The sequence below is a fragment of the Trichomycterus rosablanca genome, chromosome 13 (genome assembly GCF_030014385.1).
Source record: "Trichomycterus rosablanca isolate fTriRos1 chromosome 13, fTriRos1.hap1, whole genome shotgun sequence".
Lineage (NCBI taxonomy): Eukaryota > Metazoa > Chordata > Actinopteri > Siluriformes > Trichomycteridae > Trichomycterus > Trichomycterus rosablanca.
Window position 1 is genome coordinate 24,608,780 of NC_086000.1, and position 20,690 is coordinate 24,629,469.

The 20,690-nt window shown below is 41.2% G+C and overlaps 1 protein-coding gene across 1 annotated transcript; it reads right to left on the minus strand.

The window, feature by feature from the left end:
* Nucleotides 1–6,572: 6,572 nt before the first annotated feature.
* Nucleotides 6,573–12,707, minus strand: LOC134324947 (26S proteasome regulatory subunit 10B). Its single transcript, XM_063006889.1, has 14 exons — nucleotides 12,610–12,707; nucleotides 11,352–11,431; nucleotides 11,199–11,238; nucleotides 10,796–10,848; nucleotides 10,630–10,697; nucleotides 9,532–9,646; nucleotides 9,356–9,443; nucleotides 9,203–9,264; nucleotides 8,971–9,094; nucleotides 7,623–7,684; nucleotides 7,403–7,523; nucleotides 7,207–7,287; nucleotides 7,019–7,090; nucleotides 6,573–6,931 (listed from the first exon to the last, which is right to left on the minus strand). Exons 1-14 carry the CDS (start codon nucleotides 12,692–12,694, stop codon nucleotides 6,813–6,815), a joined length of 1,170 nt encoding a protein of 389 aa, XP_062862959.1. The 5' UTR covers nucleotides 12,695–12,707; the 3' UTR covers nucleotides 6,573–6,812.
* Between the last annotated feature and the right edge of the window lie 7,983 nt (nucleotides 12,708–20,690).

The window sequence follows — 20,690 nt, forward strand, 5'->3', positions numbered from 1 at the left end:
TGAGTTCTGGACGCTTGCGGCTGATGCCGGCTGGAATGACGCCGCCCTCCGGGGAGCTTTCCGCCGTGGCCTAGAAGAGCGTCTTAAAGATGAGTTGGCAGCCCGGGATGAGCCTTCTAGTCTTCAGGGTCTCATTGACCTGGCTATTCGTCTGGACGGCCGGCTCCGGGAGCGCCGCCGGGAGCGGTCGTCACGTCCTGCTCTGACCCCGAGGCCAGTTCTTCCTAGATCCTCCCTTCATGAAACGCCTGTTCCTTTTCCAGCTTCCCCCACTGCTGAGGGGGACGAACCCATGCAGCTTGGACGAGCCCGGCTCGCCCCAGAGGAACGTCTAAAAAGATTGCGTTCGGGCGAATGCCTCTATTGTGGCCAAACCGGGCACCTTCTCGCTTCGTGCCCCATACGCCCAAAAGGGGGAGCTCGCCAGTAGGAGTGGGGATTCTGACGAGCTCAAGAACCACAACCCCACCTCTTCGTCCTCGCCTCCAGGTCCCTGCTACCCTATGCTTCCCCGGGAATCCAGTGTCCCTCCTTGCACTCGTCGACTCCGGATCGGAGGACAATCTTATCGATGAAAGTCTTGTTACCCAGAAAGGGTGCGTCTTGGAGGTTCTCGACACCCCTGTAACCGCTTTTGCTCTGGATGGGCGCATGCTCGCTCGTATTACTCACCGTACGGCCCCGGTAACCCTAGTCCTTTCGGGCAATCATCGCGAGTCCATCCGTTTCTCGGTAGTCAAGACTCCCAAGTCCCCTCTGGTTTTGGGATTCCCATGGCTCTCAACACATAATCCTCAACTTGATTGGCAGCAGGGTAAGATCACTGCTTGGAGCGATCTCTGCCACTCCCGGTGTTTACAGTCAGCAGTCCATCCTTCTAGCCCTCGTACCGACCCCCCTCCTTTCATCGATGATGTTGACCTCTCCCAGGTCCCCTCCAAGTATCATGATCTTCGGGAAGTATTTAGTAAGGACCGAGCTCGATCTCTTCCTCCCCACCGGCCCTACGACTGCGCTATCGATCTCCTCTCCGGAGCCACACTTCCCACCAGCCGTCTTTACCACCTGTCTCATCCGGAGCGTGAAGCCATGGAGAATTACATCTCTGAGTGTCTCGAAACTGGTCTCATCCGTCCTTCCTCCTCTCCCCTCGGTGCAGGGTTCTTCTTTGTGGAGAAGAAGGATAAGTCATTGAGGCCTTGCATAGACTATCGGGCGCTGAACCAGATCACGGTCAGGAACAAGTATCCCCTTCCACTTTCATCCTCTGTTTTCGAATCTCTGCAGGGTGCTGTCATTTTTAGTAAACTTGACCTCCGGAACGCCTACCACCTGGTGCGTATTCGGGAAGGTGATGAGTGGAAGACGGCCTTTAACACCCCCCTCGGCCATTTCGAATACTTGGTGATGCCCTTTGGACTGACCAACGCCCCCGCGGTCTTCCAGGCCCTGGTAAATGACGTCCTACGCGATTTCCTGTACCGGTTCGTGTTTGTTTATTTGGACGACATATTGATTTTTTCCCGGTCCCCTGAGGAGCACATCATTCACGTCCGGCGGGTCCTGTCTCGCCTGTTGGAGAACAGGTTATTCATCAAGGCTGAGAAATGCGAGTTCCACACGAATTCCATCGCCTTCCTCGGCTTTGTCATCCAGCCAGGACGAATTAGGGCTGACCCCGAAAAGATCCGTGCCGTTACTGAGTGGCCTGTTCCTTCCTGCCGTAAGGCCTTGCAACGCTTCCTAGGATTCGCAAACTTTTATAGGAGGTTCATCCGCGACTACAGCAGGGTAGCGGCCCCCCTAACTCGCTTGACCTCCACCAAAGTCCCCTTCTCCTGGCCCCTGGAAGCTCAGGCCGCCTTTGACCGTCTCAAGGTTCTGTTCACCTCTGCTCCCGTTCTTTCTCAACCAGATCCCTCGAAGCAATTCCTTGTGGAGGTTGACGCATCTTCTTGTGGAGTTGGAGCGGTCCTTTCCCAACGCTCTAGCCCGGACAACAAGTTTCATCCCTGTGCATTCTTCTCCAAACGGCTCACCCCCTCGGAGGTCAATTACGATGTGGGTAATCGCGAGCTCCTGGCAGTCAAACTCGCCCTGGAAGAGTGGAGGCACTTGCTGGAGGGAGCAAGACAGCCTTTTGTGGTCTGCACGGATCATAAGAATCTTTCTTATGTCCAGACAGCAAAACGGCTGAACTCCCGCCAAGCCAGATGGGCTCTATTCTTTAGTCGTTTCGACTTTACCCTGACTTACCGCCCAGGCTCCCGCAACACCAAACCTGACGCGCTCTCGCGCCAGTTCATTTCCGAGGACACTCCACCCTCCGACGACTCCATCTTGCCTCCCAATTGCGTCCTAGCCGGTGTCACCTGGGATATCCAGGAAGCTATTAAAGAGGCCCTAGAACAGGAACCCGACCCTGGAGATGGGCCTTCCAACCGCCTGTTTGTCCCGACTGCTGTACGACCGGCTGTCCTCAGATGGGGCCACTGCTCCAATTTCGCCAGCCATCCTGGAGCTAATCGCACTGAGTCCCTCCTTAAGTGCCATTTCTGGTGGCCTTCCCTGGAAGCAGACACCAGGCAGTTTGTGGCTGCCTGCGCCACCTGCGCCCGCAGTAAGTCCTCCCACACACCCCCTGCGGGTCTGCTCCAGCCTCTTTCTGTCCCTGGACGTCCCTGGTCTCACATCGCCCTGGATTTCGTCACTGGCCTTCCGGAGTCTCAGGGAATGACGACCATTTTGACGGTAGTGGACCGTTTCTCCAAGGCGGTTCGGCTGGTAGCCTTACCCAAGCTCCCTTCAGCCCTTGAAATGGCTCAGCTCTTATTTGACCAGGTCTTCAAGATCCACGGTATTCCCCTGGACATTGTATCCGACCGGGGTCCCCAATTCGTGTCCCAGGTCTGGCGTGCTTTTTGTAAAGCCCTGGGAGCCACAGTCAGCCTCTCGTCCGGTTTCCACCCCCAATCCAACGGGCAAGCGGAAAGAGCTAACCAGGAGGTGGAAGCCGCCCTGCGTTGTATGTCGGCCAACAGCCCCTCTCTCTGGAGCACCCACCTCGCCTGGGCCGAATATGCCCATAATACCCTCATCTGCTCTGCCACCGGCCGATCCCCGTTTGAGGCCTCCCTTGGCTACCAGCCACCACTATTCTCTGAACAAGAGGCAGAGGTGGCAGTTCCCTCAGTTGAGCACCACTTACGGCGCTGCAGGAAGATCTGGAGGTCCGTACGAGCTACCCTGCTTAAGTCCCAGACCGTCACCCAGCGTTCGGCCAACCGCCACAGAAGACCCAGTCCGCAGTATCTCCCGGGCCAGTCTGTTTGGTTGTCCTCCAGAAACATACCCCTACACTCTGAGTCCAGGAAGCTGGCGCCTCGTTTTATTGGACCTTATACCATCCAAAGGATCATTAACCCCACTGCTGTCCGGCTCAAGTTGCCCAAACATATGCGGATTCATCCTACTTTCCACGTCTCGCAGTTGAAACCGGTCAAACAGTCCAATCTGTGCCCTCCGTCCAAACCCCCTCCACCCGCCCGACTTATTGATGGGCACCCGGCCTACACAGTCCGCCGCCTCCTGGATTCCAGACGCCGCGGCCGGGGCCTCCAATATCTGGTGGACTGGGAAGGCTATGGTCCAGAGGAACGCTCCTGGATTCCCCGCTCTGCCATTTTGGACCCTCACCTTATTCGGGAATTTCACCGGGACAACCCCGACAAGCCTGGTAGGTCGCCTAGAGGCGCCGTTAAAGGGGAGGGTACTGTTAAGAGCTCCTCCTGAGCTGCTGTTCTCTGTGGCCGCTCCTCTGGTGGTTTTGGTGACATCTAGCGGTGGCTGAAGGTACTTCTCCTCCCATTCCAGCCAATAGATCTCTCCCCTGCCTAATTTGACTCACCTGGCCCTAATTACCTTCTCATCAGCCTCCTGGTTATAAGCCCATGCCTTCCTCTCAGTCAGGACCAGATTGTCAGTTGTTGTTTGCTATGCACACTGTCTGGTTTCCCTTGCGCCTGCAATCTGTTCCTGTGTTCCTGACTTCTCTGCCTGGTTCCTGGATCCCTCGCCGGCTCTCTGTTCCTGTGTTCCTGCCTTCTCTGCCTGGTACCTGGATCCCTCGCCGGCTCTCTGTTCCTGTGTTCCTGCCTTCTCTGCCTGGTACCTGGATCCCTCGCCGGCTCTCTGTTCCTGTGTTCCTGACTTCTCTGCCTAGGTACCTGGATCCCTCGCCGACTCTCAGTTCCTGTGTTCCTGCCTTCTCTGCCTGGTTCCTGGATCCCTCACCGGCTCTCTGTTCCTGTGTTCCTGCCTTCCCTGCCTGGTCCCTGGATCTCTCATCCACCTGCCACCTGCGGTTCCTGTCAGCCTCCTACCCCCAAGCGTAGCCACTCGTACCCTCGCCTTCACCCTCGTTCCCTGGTTCTCTTTCTGGACTATTATTCTTAATAAATCACTTAAACCCTGCTCCTGTCTCTGTGGTTGTGTTCGCATCGTGGTTCCAATTCCAAACCCCTCTTAACAGGGGGTTGTTCAAAATAATAGCAGTGAGGAGTTCAATTGGTGAAGTCATTCATTCTGCACAAGAACGGGTGTCAATTTTGGCCCTTATTTAATGTAGGAGGGTGGCAAATGTTGCACAGGTTGGTCATAGCTCATTTCCTTTTGAAATATTGGGTAAAATGGGTTGTTCCAGACATTGTTCTGATGAACAGCGTACTTTGATTAAAAAGTTGATTGTAGAGGGAAAAAACATACAGAGAAGTGCAGCAAATTATTGGCTGCTCAGCTAAAATGCCTTAAAGTGACAACCAAAACCTGAAAGACGCAGAAGGAAGCGTGGAACTACTGTTCGAATGGATCAGAGAATAGCCAGAATGGCAAAGGCTCAGCCAATGATCACCACCAGAAAGATCAAGGAACATCTGAAGTTACCAGTAAGTACAGAAGATGATTAAGTGAAGCCAATTTACCAGCAAGAACTCCTGCAAAGTCCTGTTGTTAAGAAAAAGACGTCCTGAATGGGTTCAAATTTGCCAAGGAACACATTGACTGGTCCAAAGAGAAATGGCTCAACATTTGTGGACTGATGAAAGCAAAATTGTTCTTTTTGGGTCTAGTGGCCGTAGACAGTATGTCAGACGACCCTCGAGCACTGAATTCAAGCCACAGTACACTGTGAAGACAGTAAAGCATGGTGGTACAAAAAGATGATATGGGGATGTTTTTCATACCATGGTGTTACGCCTATTTATCACATACGAGGGATCATGGATCAATTTAAATATATCAGAATACTTGAGGAGATCATGTTGCCCTATGTCGAAGAAGAAATGTCCTTAAAATGGGTGTTTCAACATGACAATGACCCAAAACATCTTGGTTACAGACAAACAAGATTGAGGTAATAGAGTGGCCAGCCCAATCCCCTGACTTCAATCCCAGAGAGAACTTGTGTTCTGATATCTGAAACACGTTTTTTTGAGGCAAAACCCAAAATTGCAGAAGAACTGTGGAATGTAGTCTAATCATCCTGGACTGGAATACCTGTTCAGAGGTGCCAGAAGTTGGTCGACTCCATGCAACACAGATCTCGGAAACAATTGTTATGCCACTGAATATTAGTTCAGTAATTTAAAGTAAAGTGAAACCTCAAACATTTTTTCATGTTATACATACATTTTTTTAGTTTTTAAAGAAAAATGCTGGCACTGCTATTATTTTGAACAGCCTAATATTCATTTTTCTTAACTTTCTGTAAAGGATTAACACAAACTGGCTACATTTAGTTAATGTTTTGATTTAGAATTGAAAGTGTAGTATTTTCAGTGCGTTTGCATTTATGGAAATAAAAGTTATTATAATGATTTTGTGCTTTATTCACTTTTTTAAAGTCACTGCTATTTTTTTGAACACTACTGTATTTTAGGCAGCAACTGAACATTTTATCCAGAGTTTATGTGTTAGAAGCAGTAAAAAGCAAGTTTAAGGGCCAAATTGTGATGGCTAGACAGCTGGGTCAGAGCATCTCCAAAACTGCAGCTCTTGTGGGGTGTTCCTGGTCTGCAGTGGTCAGTATCTATCAAAAGTGGTCCAAAAAAGGAACAGAGGTAAACCGGTGACAGGGTCATGGGCAGCCAAGGCTCATTGATGCACGTGGGGAGCGAAGGCTGGTCCGTGTGGTTCACACATCTTTTTATGACACTTTTGAACCATTTATGTTAGTTTTTGTATTTGGTATGTTTGCTTTAACACAGCTCAGTATTAAGCAGACTGATAATGAATGAGGTATGTATACAAATTATATTCTGGATATGTCATCATGACCTCATTCATTTGAATCTAAATGTGTACAGTTAGTCCTAGACCTCTTATGAGAGGTGGTCTTAATCTGATCCCTAGAAAACAAAAATGCTGTTCATTTACAGCAAGAAAATGATTCGGCTCTAAATTGACCCAAATGCAGGAACTGAACCAAATAGGCTATTTATTATTAATCTAAATCATGGGGACAAAACAAAACTGCAGTAGTGTTCTGGATATATTTCACAAAAATATCATCAGTGTTTTAATTTGTAAATAGTTTATTATGATAGACAGTCTCAATGTTCTACATGCTTTGTTGAGTTTCTGTTATTTTTACATGTAAAAATGTTATTTAGACTAATACACCACAAGGTACAAACCTATTCTTTGATACTTTATTTAAAGAACATGACAACCCAGACAAATGGAGTCTGCATCGTATGTAACTGTGTCATTATTTAGGCAACAGTTACATTTGAACCATTATTGGCAGGTTTATTTTAAACAGGCTTGTAGTCCAGCTTAGATTCTAGTTTCTTTGAGTCTGCCACCTTCCTCACAGCTTTCATGAAGTCTTCCTGAGTAACATACTCGTGGTCAGCCCGGATAGCAAACATGCCTGCAATAACATTAACGATTAAGAGCAATCTGATTCACCTCATTAACTTTTTAATTAAACCAGACCACAAGACAAAAAGATACAAACCTGCTTCTGTGCAGACGTTTCTTAAATCCGCCCCATTGAATCCGTCAGACAGCTTCACAATAGCTTCATAATCTAGAAAGAAAAACACACGGACACAATTACAATTTGAACCTAAGACTTGAATAAACATAGTACAGGCCAACAGTTTTAGAGCTGGTATTAGTATTTATTAGTATTATTGGTATTACCTATGTCTCCATGCTTGGTGATGGGACCAGAGTGGATCTTCATAATGTCTAGTCGACCTTGTTCGTTTGGCAGCTCAATATCTGTCACAGTAAACCCAGAGGTCAGCTTATTTCTTATATATTATCAATATTTTACTATTAGGGTTAAGTTCCTTCAAGCAAAAATGTATTAAAACATTGTATTGGAAATCCTTACGGATTTTACGATCCAATCTGCCTGGACGTAGCAGAGCAGGATCAAGTGTATCTGGGCGATTGGTGGCCATGATCATCTTAACTCTGTGCAGAGTGTCAAAACCATCCATCTGATTCAAAAGCTGGATGAATGGAATGAACAGAGGAACAAATTAACAATGGCGTACTAGCAGGCTACAGGGAATGCTTCGATTTACAAACATGATTAAAATGTTACAAACCTCCATTAATGTTCTCTGTATCTCTCTGTCAGCTGATGTTCCTTCAGAGAACCGCCGACCACCTGAAGAAAGAATTATGTATATTAAAAATGATGGTGATTATGTAAGGCAATAACATTCTGTTTACCTCTAATCTTATAAGTATGAAGGGTCAATATTTCAATATTGATCAATATTTATGCAAGTAAAACTTGACAAAAGTGTGGGTTCTAAATAACCTGGACATGGTGTGGGGCAGCTGTTGCCTAGTGGTTAAGGTACTGGACCAGTAATCAGAAAGTTGCAGGTTCAAGTCCCACCATTGCCAGGTTGCCACTGCTGGGCCCTTGAGCAAGACCCTTAACCCTAAATTGCTCAGATTGTATATTGTCACAACTGTAAGTCGCTTTGGGTAAAAACGTCTGCTAAATGCCAAAAATGTAAATGGCGTGTGCATGTTTGACAAAAAAAAAGAATTTGCTGAAAGAATTAGCCAAGACGAATGAGTTAGCAAAATATAATTTCATAAGTTAACTAGCCAGAGTAATGTTTAAATATAAATCATAAATTATCAGATACAAACCTATGCCCGCCTTTACAAGCAATTAAACTGATCATCATTTCTAACATAAGCATGTGTGTTCGCCCTGGTTGCTTTGGTGCTTTGTGCACATTGTGTTACTATTATAAGCTTATAATGTATGCTGTTCTTTATAAAAGCATGGGTACTTGTATGCCCATATTGTCTCAAATCCACTCTAATTTGATGACACAGGTGTAACAATAAATTCATAAAACAGTGGAAAAAAGTAAAGTTAAAAATGTGTGTACATATGACTAATATTTTGACAGTTATATTTGTACATAAACTTTCATACCAATGGCCTCCCAAGTGTTTAAGTACAAGTTAGAAAGAAGGACCACACCTGAAACCCATTACATCCTATGTATACTCTCTATTTTACTTTACGTACCATGTAACATTTTCATATAACACCACAAGCTCTGTTTCTAGCTATTTATGAAAAAACAAAGCTACCCAGAATTGCCTGAATCGTTCTGCTTAACAGTTCCTGTAATGCTTTCTTAACTGATTTTAAAATGACATGGCAAACATGATATTAAAATTGTACATTCCTATCAGAATACAATTCAGATCAAAGACCCATAAAAGTAACAGGTGTAAGCAGGGCCACAGACATGGAATTTAGTAAACAATGATGGTTTAAAAAAACAATTGCTACAGTAAAAAAAAATGATGATGTGTTAAGACATCATGATGTTGGACATCATCTAGAAGGGTTGTAAGCAGCAAATCTTAAACTTAATATCCACTTCAGTGGTTCATCAAATAATCATGAATCATTACCGATGGCATCAATTTCATCCATGAAGATAATGCAGGGTTGGTGATCTCGGGCATAGTTGAACATTTCCCTGATCAGTCTAGCACTTTCACCAATGTACTTGTCCACAATGGAACTGGACACCACCTGTTACAGAAACAGTCAGTATTACATTCAAATCATTATGGAGCATAAAATCTGAGGCTTTAGAATTAATTATTCAAATTACAGAGAGAAAAAAAATAAGAATCTAACCTTTAGAAAATTACAGTCAAGCTGGCTTGCAACTGCTCTTGCAAGTAGAGTTTTACCAGTCCCTGCACAAGTGGAAAAAAATAATAAAATCAGATACCAGTTTATTACATTTCCAACAACACTGTTAAACGTCTGTTAGATATGAGTAGTCACCTGGTGGTCCATACAGCAAGCATCCTTTAGGAGGAATAATGCCCACTCTTTGGAAGAGCTCAGGGTTTGTTAAAGGTAACTCAATCACCTAAATAAAAAACATAGTTGTAATACAATAGTACATTGCTTGTATATAATGTATATACTTAATGTTTTTAAGATAACTTAACACTTGCCTCTCTGAGCTCACGAATCTGCTCAGACAATCCACCGATCTCAGAGTATGAGATGTTACCCGGGTCCTCATGAGACATGTTGTACACCAGTGGGTCTACTTCTCTAGGGAGGTACCTGGATTGGAGAGATGTTTGCTCTTTATAATCCCTTTCAGACACCATCATTTATGGTTAAAAATGAATGGGCATGTTTTTTTTTTTTTGCTGCACAGTGCAGCACACTTTATTGGGTACACGTATTTGGCATGTACAATAATTAATTAAGCTACACCTACCACACAAGTGAAATGTGAATATATTATTACTGACTGTAGCCCATCAGTTGCTCTCAAAATTTTTTCACCCTGTAACTTTATATTAGGTGTAGTGTTATGGGATTCTTAAACCCTAATGTCAATGCTGGGACAAGAATAATGCTTCAACCAAAATATAATCCCAGCACCATCCTGTGGTTAGAAAGTGTCCACTAATAAAAGACCAGAAGAAGATCAACACACATTTGGAATGGCAAGAACAATACCCCACATATACTCTGGACAAGTGCTAACAGGGATTGTGATAACACATAAGAGTAGTGCATTTAAACAGTATTTAAAAATCCCAACACCACTCCTGCATATAAACTCATGAGGATGGTACACAACCCAAACATCATCTGGTCAGTTGATGTCCCTTTCGATTAATAAATGTGATAGAAGGGTTTAACAACAAAGAGTACAGAGCAAAAGATAAATTACTATCAGTGATTGTATACATACGTTATCTGTTTTGTAGGTGAAGCTTAAAATCATCAATGAATGCATGTGCCAAATATGTGTGCATAATAATGTGCTGGCTGAGTGTCACTGCAAACACATTACTATAAGATTATATTCATTTTTATTATGTTTTATTTGACATGTAAGTCTAATGGCACTGATTGGAACAATATGTGTTGGTACAGTCTACTGCCATTGGTGAGGTATTAACCCTAAATTAAGTCTTCACTTTACAAAGGTTCTTGAGCTAATAAACCTTTTACAATTCCGACCAAGTAAAAAGTCACAAAACTCAGAAAGTATATTTAAAATAAAAAGTCTTTGATTTAATTGGACCTACCTCATAATAGTCAGTGTAGTCATGTCTAAAGCAACTCTGGTGCCAGGCTTCAATTTTGATTTGTCCAGCTACAGTACATACATTTGATAAACACATGTTCATATTACTTAAGTGGCAAACATATGTAATGTAGTATTCATTTAAATACATAAAAAGCAAACATTACCTGTCTACGACAGCCAACCACATATCTTGGACCATTTGTCGCCTTCACAATAACTAGAAATAAAGTGAACATTGTTAGTAATTTTAATTGAGTTGATGATTTTAGGCTCTCTTACTTAAACTAAACTGACTGGAATATTGGCATGTTTGGAAAACACCAGCAGGATAATGTTCACTAGGATACATTAAATGATTTGTTTCTTGTATAAACAGTTTATGTGTATTCATCTATTCATCTGCAGACTTTGGTCTAATTAGGATTATATTAAGTATTCAAAAAAACTTTTGTATAACTATTTTGTTTATAAATTTGTAGAATAAAATACACACTTTAATTCACATTTTTATTTATCTTTGGTAATGTGCATTTAAAAAGAATAATACTGCTTGAATATGCAACTTACATTTCTCCTCTGTTAGCTGCTTTAGAACTTCACCAACAATCTATTATAATGTTATATACAAAAAAACCAGTATTACTAGGGGTGATCCTAAAGGAAAATCCCTCAGTTATCACAACACATAAACAGTGTGTAAGAATATATCAGTTCTCTTACCTGTCCAACACTCTGCAAAGCTTTGAGGTCATTTTCAGATTTCTCATACTGCTTTGTAAGCTCCCTAAGCTGCTCCCGCACTGCAGAAAAACAAAACTATCACTCATCAGTCCACATAATTGCTAAATGAAAGATACAAAAGTGCACCACTTTTAATGGCAACAATTTTTTGTTTGGAAATACAAAGGTGAAAGCATTTCATACATTTTGTAAAATACATGCATCTCACAGCAGTAATGAAATGTTTGTAATTTCTGCAACTGTTCTTTTTATGTGACTGTACAACTGGAACACCAATTTGTCTAACCCAAAAACATTCACAAATATATGTTTTGTATTAAGTTTATGTTTTATAAGCTAGGTTAAAAACATGTAACAGCATTGTAATGGTATAGAAGTTTTAAAATGTATTTAACTTTGTGGCATGATCTCGTTAGTTACTTTAATTTAATACAGCCTGTAACTTCTCTGTGTCCATATAAATATGGCTAGTTTAACTGCACCTATTAAAAACAGATGGACTTGTAATCTTGCTAAGGACTGGGTAAGGTGAAATTTGTCTGGATGGTCAGATGTAATCCAAGAAACATTAAAAACAAGTCTGTCATTAAATAGAAGCTGCTGAATCTTAACTACCAGTGTAAACGTTCAAACGAGCTTGGAGGAAGCTGGACAAGAAAGAAGATCCAGCACGAAAACTGGCATCTTAACACTTTTTAAGATTTTGATTGAAAGTTTGCTGATGACCACAGAAACGCAAGGGCATCTTTTATAACAGCTTCTAATCATGTAGTAATATAAAGTGCCTTTCAAGAGCTTTTATTCATGGCCGACCTATGTTGATTCTTAAATCTGATTACCCGATAAAAATGGTCGTTTTTCTTTCACTATATTAAGTAAAACAATATTACTTTCTTTTAAACAATACATTCAGTATTGTGTTGTTACACCTTTTAATATGTTAAAATGATCGATTCTTGATTTTTTGCATGTCATGCCAGTCTTTTTTTATCCCACCCGTATTCAGACCAGCCCCGCCTCCCTTCATATACGATTGGTTAGTAGCTCTGATTGAATACGTTGTTCAGCCTGTCAATCAAACCAAGCAGTAGGCGGGTTTGACTAAAACGGGTGTAAAGAAAAGAACCGGCCACGAACAGCTACTTCAGAGTCAAGAAAGAGATGTAAATATCAGATGTTTATTTTATGCGATTATATCATGTTTATATTAAATTACACACATAAGTGCAGTACTTACATTCTTTTAGTCGTCCATCAATCTCCTTATGCTCAAGTAATTTTTTCCTGTAGTCCTGAAGACTTTTGTCTCTTGGATCCGCCATAATGCATACACAATTTTTCTTCCTCTTTGGAGGTGCTTTAATCAGTTCTCGGTGTTAGCGCCCCCTTCCTGTTATTTAATTAGTTGAAACGGCATCCTCAAATCTTTAAGTCTTGCACCAGGACAAAAGGCAGCAATTTTATAATGAAATGTTATACTGAAAAATAAGTATTTATATAAATGTACATTGTTTAAAGTTCCTTTTTAATGACAAAACTTGTGCTTACAAGGGTTTATACTCTCCACACAGAGTTCGAAGTTGATTTCTCATACCCATCTAAAGTTATTTAGTGATATTTACTGTGTGCACTTACTATTTACTACATATATTCATTCATACCTATATATATCTCGATTATCATAATGTGTATGGGTAATACATATAATTGTTTATATTGTTAATAAGAATTTATAGACTGCTGCTATTTTTAGTTGTATTTCAAGTCAAAGTATCGAACACACAATTGACGCACATTTTTTAGCTTTTTCTTGTATTTTGTATATCATATACATGCACATTGCACATTTGTATTAGTTCTTTTTTGTTGTTTTTTGTTCTTGTTCAGCTACTGGAGACCAATAATTTCCTTCGGGATAAATAAAGTATCTATCTTTTTTTCTGTCTGTCTGTCTGTCTGTCTGTCTGTCTGTCTGTCTGTCTGTCTGTCTGTCTGTCTGTCTGTCTGTCTGTCTGTCTGTCTGCCTGCCTGCCTGTCTGCCTGCCTGCCTGCCTGCCTGCCTGCCTGCCTGTCTATCTATAGTGTTGTATGACACAGATTTCTAATACTTGTCTTATTTTACATACTTCTAATGCTATTTTTATATGTATATATTTACTGTATGTTGTTTATGCGTTCATATATGGTACTCACTCATGACCAGACATCAAGGATGTCAATCTACTGGGATTGGGGGGAGCATTCTTAAACATGCCACAACTGATGGGAATACTGACATGTATAACCACCTACTAAACCCTCTGTTGTACAGCGTTCCCTTCAGATAATTACCCAAGTTTATCTATCTCAGCGTACACATTTTCATACTAATGAGGGCTTGAGATGAATTATGAGTCCAAACTTTGTCTTCCTTCGTGTAACTGATTACTAGCTTTACTCTTAAATAGTTTGAATGTTTTTAACTCTTGACATTTACACATTTTTAACTATAAAAGGCCTTGTGTGTTGGCCTACACCTGCCTTGTTCCCTTTGCAAAAGCCAAGATCTACACCTGTGTCTGTATTGTAATTATTTTTGTAATATATTATTGTGTTATGTAACCATGTATGAGACCATTCCAATTTTTTCTTACATCAGCATCTCTACAAGAATGGCAACTGAAAAAAAGCTGTTAAATTCTGGCTTTGCTGTAAGAGGGGTACATTGAGCATCAGGTGTCATCTTCTTAAATTCATTCTTCATGGATTCATTTCTCGGCTTGGCCCAACACCTAGTCGTCTAATGGTTAGTTGGAGTCCTGGAGAGGCCTACAAACCACAATATATCGCACCCATTGTAAAATGTGTTAGAGAATCGGTGATGATTTGGGGGCTCTTCAGCAATACATTAGGTAGATTTGTCCTTATGTATAATATATGATGCTATGTACAAGGTTATCCTGGAAGATCACTTTTCTGCAAATGAATGCTGTAAATTATTTTAATAGCAATTTAGGCGAAATGTCAGTAGTTTATAAACTAAAACAGTTTTACATTTTTAACTTCAACACAGGCCTATAAATAGTAAAACCAGACAAATCCAGAGCTGTTTATTATAAGTGCGTTCTTTTCTTTTCTTTTATTTACTTATAATTATTTATTTATTTACCGTGCATGAACATAGCCTACCATAATACCTGTGTACCACTAGATGTCAGCAAAGTACAACAAACAACTTTGGTTAGAGAGCAACCTTAGTCCTTAATTTAACCTCCATCAGTAGAACAGAACATCTGTAACAGGATAATTATCTGAATTAACTAATGTTTGCTGTAAAAAAAAAGTAAATACACTAAATGTGTAATCATAAAATAAACAGGGTTTTTGACTTGCCTTTCAGTTACTGATATTATTACACTAAAATCTATTGTTTTTTGAAAATAAAGCAAAACATATTTTAATCTATATTTATGAATACATTAAATGTATTAAGATCATTCATTCATTGCATAAGGTCAAATTCATTAAGTGAAAGGCAGGAAACACCTCTGACAGGTCGCTGGTCCACCACTCACACACTTAGTAGCTCCAACTCGCCTGACTGCATGTCTTTGGGCTTGTGGGAGGAAACCAGAGCACCTGGATGAAACCCATGTGGACACACAGAGAACATGCAAACTTCACACAGAAAAGACTTTGGATGCTCGGCCAGGGAATCAAACGCAGGCCCTTCTTGGTGTAAGATGACAGAAATACTTACTACACTATCGTGCCACCCTGTATTGATATCAAATTGGTCTTATTTGCAGTTCAAAGATAAATAATGAAAAATAAATGTCATGTTTAGTCACTCAGTAAACACATTATTTACAAAGAGCCACAACATTGCGAACACCCATCTAATCTGATATCACAACAACTCTGACCTACTGAGATATGGACTCCACAAGACATCTGAGGGAGTCCTGTGGTATCTGGGAGCAGGACATTATCAGCAGTTCTTTAACTTCTGTTGCAAGGTGGATCTTCCTATAATGCATCCTGTTGCTATCTCTAACAATGCACACATGCCTGGACATTGGAATGATTCTGGAGAAAATGGGATTTGTCAGAGCAGTTAGCGTTCTTCCTTCCCTTTGATGTCCAGTTTCAATGCCTGTGTGCCCAATGTAGGTGCTTCCAATGGTGGACAGGCACTTTGGCTGGCCTGTGTCTATGCAGCCCCGTACACAGAAGGGTTCAGTGCACTGTGTGTTGTGACACATTCACCTCATCACCAGTATTGTGTTTTGTATTGTGCTGTGCTACCTTCAAGTGCTCATATGATGTCCCCATTGCCACTTGCAATTTAAAATATGTTTGCAAATGTTAGTTAATTATCAATATAGCTCCTAGTGCTAGAAGGGATGTAGGACAGTGTCTTTGCCTATTTGGTATAGCAAAACTAGGCTGTATTTAAATCATAATAATGATAAAAAGCATACACTATTCAGTTTTAAAACATTCGATTCCTCTTTTAATGCTTAAGAGTAAATTAGAATCAGATCAGTAAGTTTAATTGTGTTGAAAAGGGAACACACTAATTCTGAAAGCACATAGCACTTAAATACTGCATTGAAAAGAAATGCTTACCCTATAAACTTTATAAATCCTTTAAACAAGTGTTAAAATACATGACATTGTGACTTTTGTAGCTTTTGTTTAAATGGACATGATTTTATTACCTTTTAAATTTTCACTATTTCACTATTGTTCTCAATAAATAATATACCTAGTTTACATTGACCCATTGAATTTTAAGAGTTGAGTTGCCCAAGTTTTCTGTGCATCAGAAATACTTTTATTTAATTAATTAATTTTATTTTTTAAGCTTTGACTTTATACACTTTTACAATATTAAAAATATTAAGTTGCTCCACTTTAATATTCTAAAGAGTCTTGCAAAACATCATTGTAAGGTGTTAAAATGTACTTTTGTTGTCATTAACAAGGCATCTGGTTCACAATTTTAAAGATAATATCTTGCTTTTATATAAGAATCATTTAAATTTTGGCTCCCTGGCATTTCATTTCTGGCATTATCTACAGGATGTTTTTCTTCTCATTCTTCTCATTTCTGTCTCACTCAATCGTGTTGTAATGCGATGTGATGCAATGACCCACCACCTGGACTACTCTAACATGAACAAACTGCAAATTTTCCTTCCAGTAACTGACCAAATAGATGTTTATAACCAGCTGGTCACCTCCCCCTCCCGCTGAGACCTCTACCGCTGCGTCTGCGAGCTCCATTTAAAGACCACTTGTGTCACTCCTGGCTTTGTTCTTAAACAAAGGGATCTGCCGTTCATCTGCACGTAATTGGGCCAGGCCTTGGAATGTGCTTGATGTCTCCGCGTAGCCATTACTGCACCGGCAGGGATGCTGGGAGAAGAAGTGGAAACTCCTCTCATCGATCTTGGCATTACAGTGCAGGGCCCCAACAGAAATGAGACTCAATTGAAGTGACAGAAAGAACAGTTTTCTTAGCTGTACTTGATTAAAGCTTCATGGTACATAATACTCTGAATTATTAATCTCACCTGATTTTAACATCATGGTAACTTCTAAATATTGCTCATGTAGTGATGGACTGGAGACCTGTCTGGGGTGTTTCCTGCCTTTCGCCCAATGAATCAGACCCACCATGACCCTGACCATAATAAAGCGGTTGTAAAACATACAGTGAATGAATGAATGTTTACATAGTCAGGTGTCAGTGCTTTAATTCATTATTTTTTTTGTTAATTTAATTAATATTTTTTTAAACAAACCAAGATATTGGTTATAAAGAAAATATTTTAAGTATAGTACCTGAGAGAATTTGACATTTCATTGTCTGTAGCACCATCAATTAGAATATACAGTGTATCACAAAAGTGAGTACACCCCTCACATTTCTGCAAATATTTCATTATATCTTTTCATGGGACAACACTATAGACATGAAACTTGGATATAACTTAGAGTAGTCAGTGTACAGCTTGTATAGCAGTGTAGATTTACTGTCTTCTGAAAATAACTCAACACACAGCCATTAATGTCTAAATAGCTGGCAACATAAGTGAGTACACCCCACAGTGAACATGTCCAAATTGTGCCCAAATGTGTCGTTGTCCCTTCCTGGTGTCATGTGTCAAGGTCCCAGGTGTAAATGGGGAGCAGGGCTGTTAAATTTGGTGTTTTGGGTACAATTCTCTCATACTGGCCACTGGATATTCAACATGGCACCTCATGGCAAAGAACTCTCTGAGGATGTGAGAAATAGAATTGTTGCTCTCCACAAAGATGGCCTGGGCTATAAGAAGATTGCTAACACCCTGAAACTGAGCTACAGCATGGTGGCCAAGGTCATACAGCGGTTTTCCAGGACAGGTTCCACTCGGAACAGGCTTCGCCAGGGTCGACCAAAGAAGTTGAGTCCACGTGTTCAGCGTCATATCCAGTGGTTGGCTTTAAAAAATAGACACATGAGTGCTGCCAGCATTGCTGCAGAGGTTGAAGACGTGGGAGGTCAGCCTGTCAGTGCTCAGACCATACGCCGCACACTGCATCAACTCGGTCTGCATGGTCGTCATCCCAGAAGGAAGCTGACGCACAAGAAAGCCCGCAAACAGTTTTCTGAAGACAAGCAATCCAAGAACATGGATTACTGGAATGCCCTGTGGTCTGACGAGACCAAGATAAACTTGTTTGGCTCAGATGGTGTCCAGCATGTGTGGCGGCGCCCTGGTGAGAAGTACCAAGACAACTGTATCTTGCCTACAGTCAAGCATGGTGGTGGTAGCATCATGGTCTTGGGCTGCATGAGTGTTGCTGGCACTGGGGAGCTGCAGTTCATTGAGGGAAACATGAATTCCAACATGTACTGTGACATTCTGAAACAGAGCATGATCCCCTCCCTTCAAAAACTGGGCCTCATGGCAGTTTTCCAACAGGATAACGACCCCAAACACAACCTCCAAGATGACAACTGCCTTGCTGAGGAAGCTGAAGGTAAAGGTGATGGACTAAACCCAATTGAGCACCTGTGGCGCATCCTCAAGTGGAAGGTGGAGGAGTTCAAGGTGTCTAACATCCACCAGCTCCGTGATGTCATCATGGAGGAGTGGAAGAGGATTCCAGTAGCAACCTGTGCAGCTCTGGTGAATTCCATGCCCAGGAGGGTTAAGGCAGTGCTGGATAATAATGGTGGTCACACAAAATATTGACACTTTGGGCACAATTTGGACATGTTCACTGTGGGGTGTACTCACTTATGTTGCCAGCTATTTAGACATTAATGGCTGTGTGTTGAGTTATTTTCAGAAGACAGTAAATCTACACTGCTATACAAGTTGTACACTGACTACTCTAAGTTATATCCAAGTTTTATTTCTATAGTGTTGTCCCATGAAAAGATATAATAAAATATTTGCAGAAATGTGAGGGGTGTACTCACTTATGTGATACACTGTATAACTATATATATAATCTTAACTAAAGGTTATGATTCTCAGAAGAGGGCCACTATTGGGTGAAAAAGAAATGTTCACAGTGAATGGTTTTATGAAGACTGTACACTTTCACTTAGAACCATTTCTAATAAAAAGACAAAAATGAAGAGGGACATTATCAAGTCTGTATAAAAATACCATGTTTGGTACCAGTGCTCTCACAGTACGACCTTTTTATGGCTAATTTGGGTTATGGGTTAATTATAAGGTTATGAGTTTGTTTTATAACACTAGCATCTTTCAGTTTTATAACAGTGGACCTTTTTTGATTATGGAAATTTCCTGTCTGAGGTTCACACTTACAAGGTTGCCAGCTATTTCCTGAAAAGCTCTTGTGAGGAATTAAATTCCATGTAAACAGTAACAGCAGCAGCATCAACCACAAAAACAACAACAGCAACAACAACAAAACTAAAATGTAAACAAAAGACTTGATAAAAAGGTTACGTATAACAAGTGAAATGTGCTAAATGGTATGTCCACAAGAATGCAGTAGCCACATATTACAACACAGCACCAGAAAACATTAGACAAAAGTGTGAACTATTCATATAATTGTTTATTCAGATATTTAAAACTTATTAATGTGGTGGAATAAACAGTTACAGTATTGTAATATTTATTACAATATTTAACAATAACACTGGGTACACAATAGGAAGATGCCATGTACAGGGTATTACCAAGTCATTAACTCACTCACATCTAGAGACAATTCAGAAAAGCCAATCCATTTATTGGTATGTTTTGGGAGGTAGAGGGAAAAGGATGTTCCTGGTGAAAACAAGGACAGAAGACACCAAACTCCTTAAAGACAGTGATCGGAAGCAATTTCTGAACCCATATTTCCATAACCCTGGAGTTGGGCAGCAGCCACATTACCTGCTATGCCATGTGACTTCACTGAACAAATGAGGGGATTATTTAGGTAAAAACGAGTTTCTTTGTAAAATAAATAAAAAAGCCAGTTCTCTTTATGCTTAATGCAACACTTATACTATTCAGATATGTGCTTTTTAACTTTTGACATGCCCCATTGGCCTGGTGAATAACAAATATTATTATATTGCAACCAATATAAAGTTCAGCTAATAAAACGTTTAGTCCTAAATTTGTCCATTACCCTGTTAGAATAGGAATAAATTCAAATCATCATTGTGGCATGTTTGCCATTTATCACTGTACTGTTATGTCTTACTGTAATACTATGCATAATGTATACATGTGACATGTCAGAAATAGTTCCTTTGCATGACTAAATTATCACTCAGCTGTGTGGTTAACTGTACAAAACAAGTTAAATATAGATTACGAATACACTAATAGTAAACAAACTTAAATGTAGACATAAAATAAAATTTTCCCAGTGCTATGGTTGACTTTTGCACTGAACTGCCCATTACTGCATACTGTCCTGTCTTCAGAGAGCGCTAACTGGTGCGGGGGTGGAGTATGCATCTTTAGTGTGGATGTTTGAGCATGCTGATGGCCTAGACGTGCTTGATAGAGCAGACAGAGCGATAGGTAACGGGCACCGGTCCCCAGCAGCAAACCTTTGGACTGTCTCCCATCTGATGGCTCTATTTCCTCCCGGCCGTCTGGGCTCCAGGTGCCAGGTGGGTCATTGGGCTGTTGATTCCAGCGCACTGCTGCCTGTGACTTGAGTTAATGACCTCCTCCAGGCTGCATGCTCATTGTGATTCACTCACCCCCCTCCAACTCGACTCCAATTCACAGGTTTGATATCCCACCTCACCGGAGCCTGAGTGCAATATCTGTGTGTATGCGGTGACAGGAATCCATT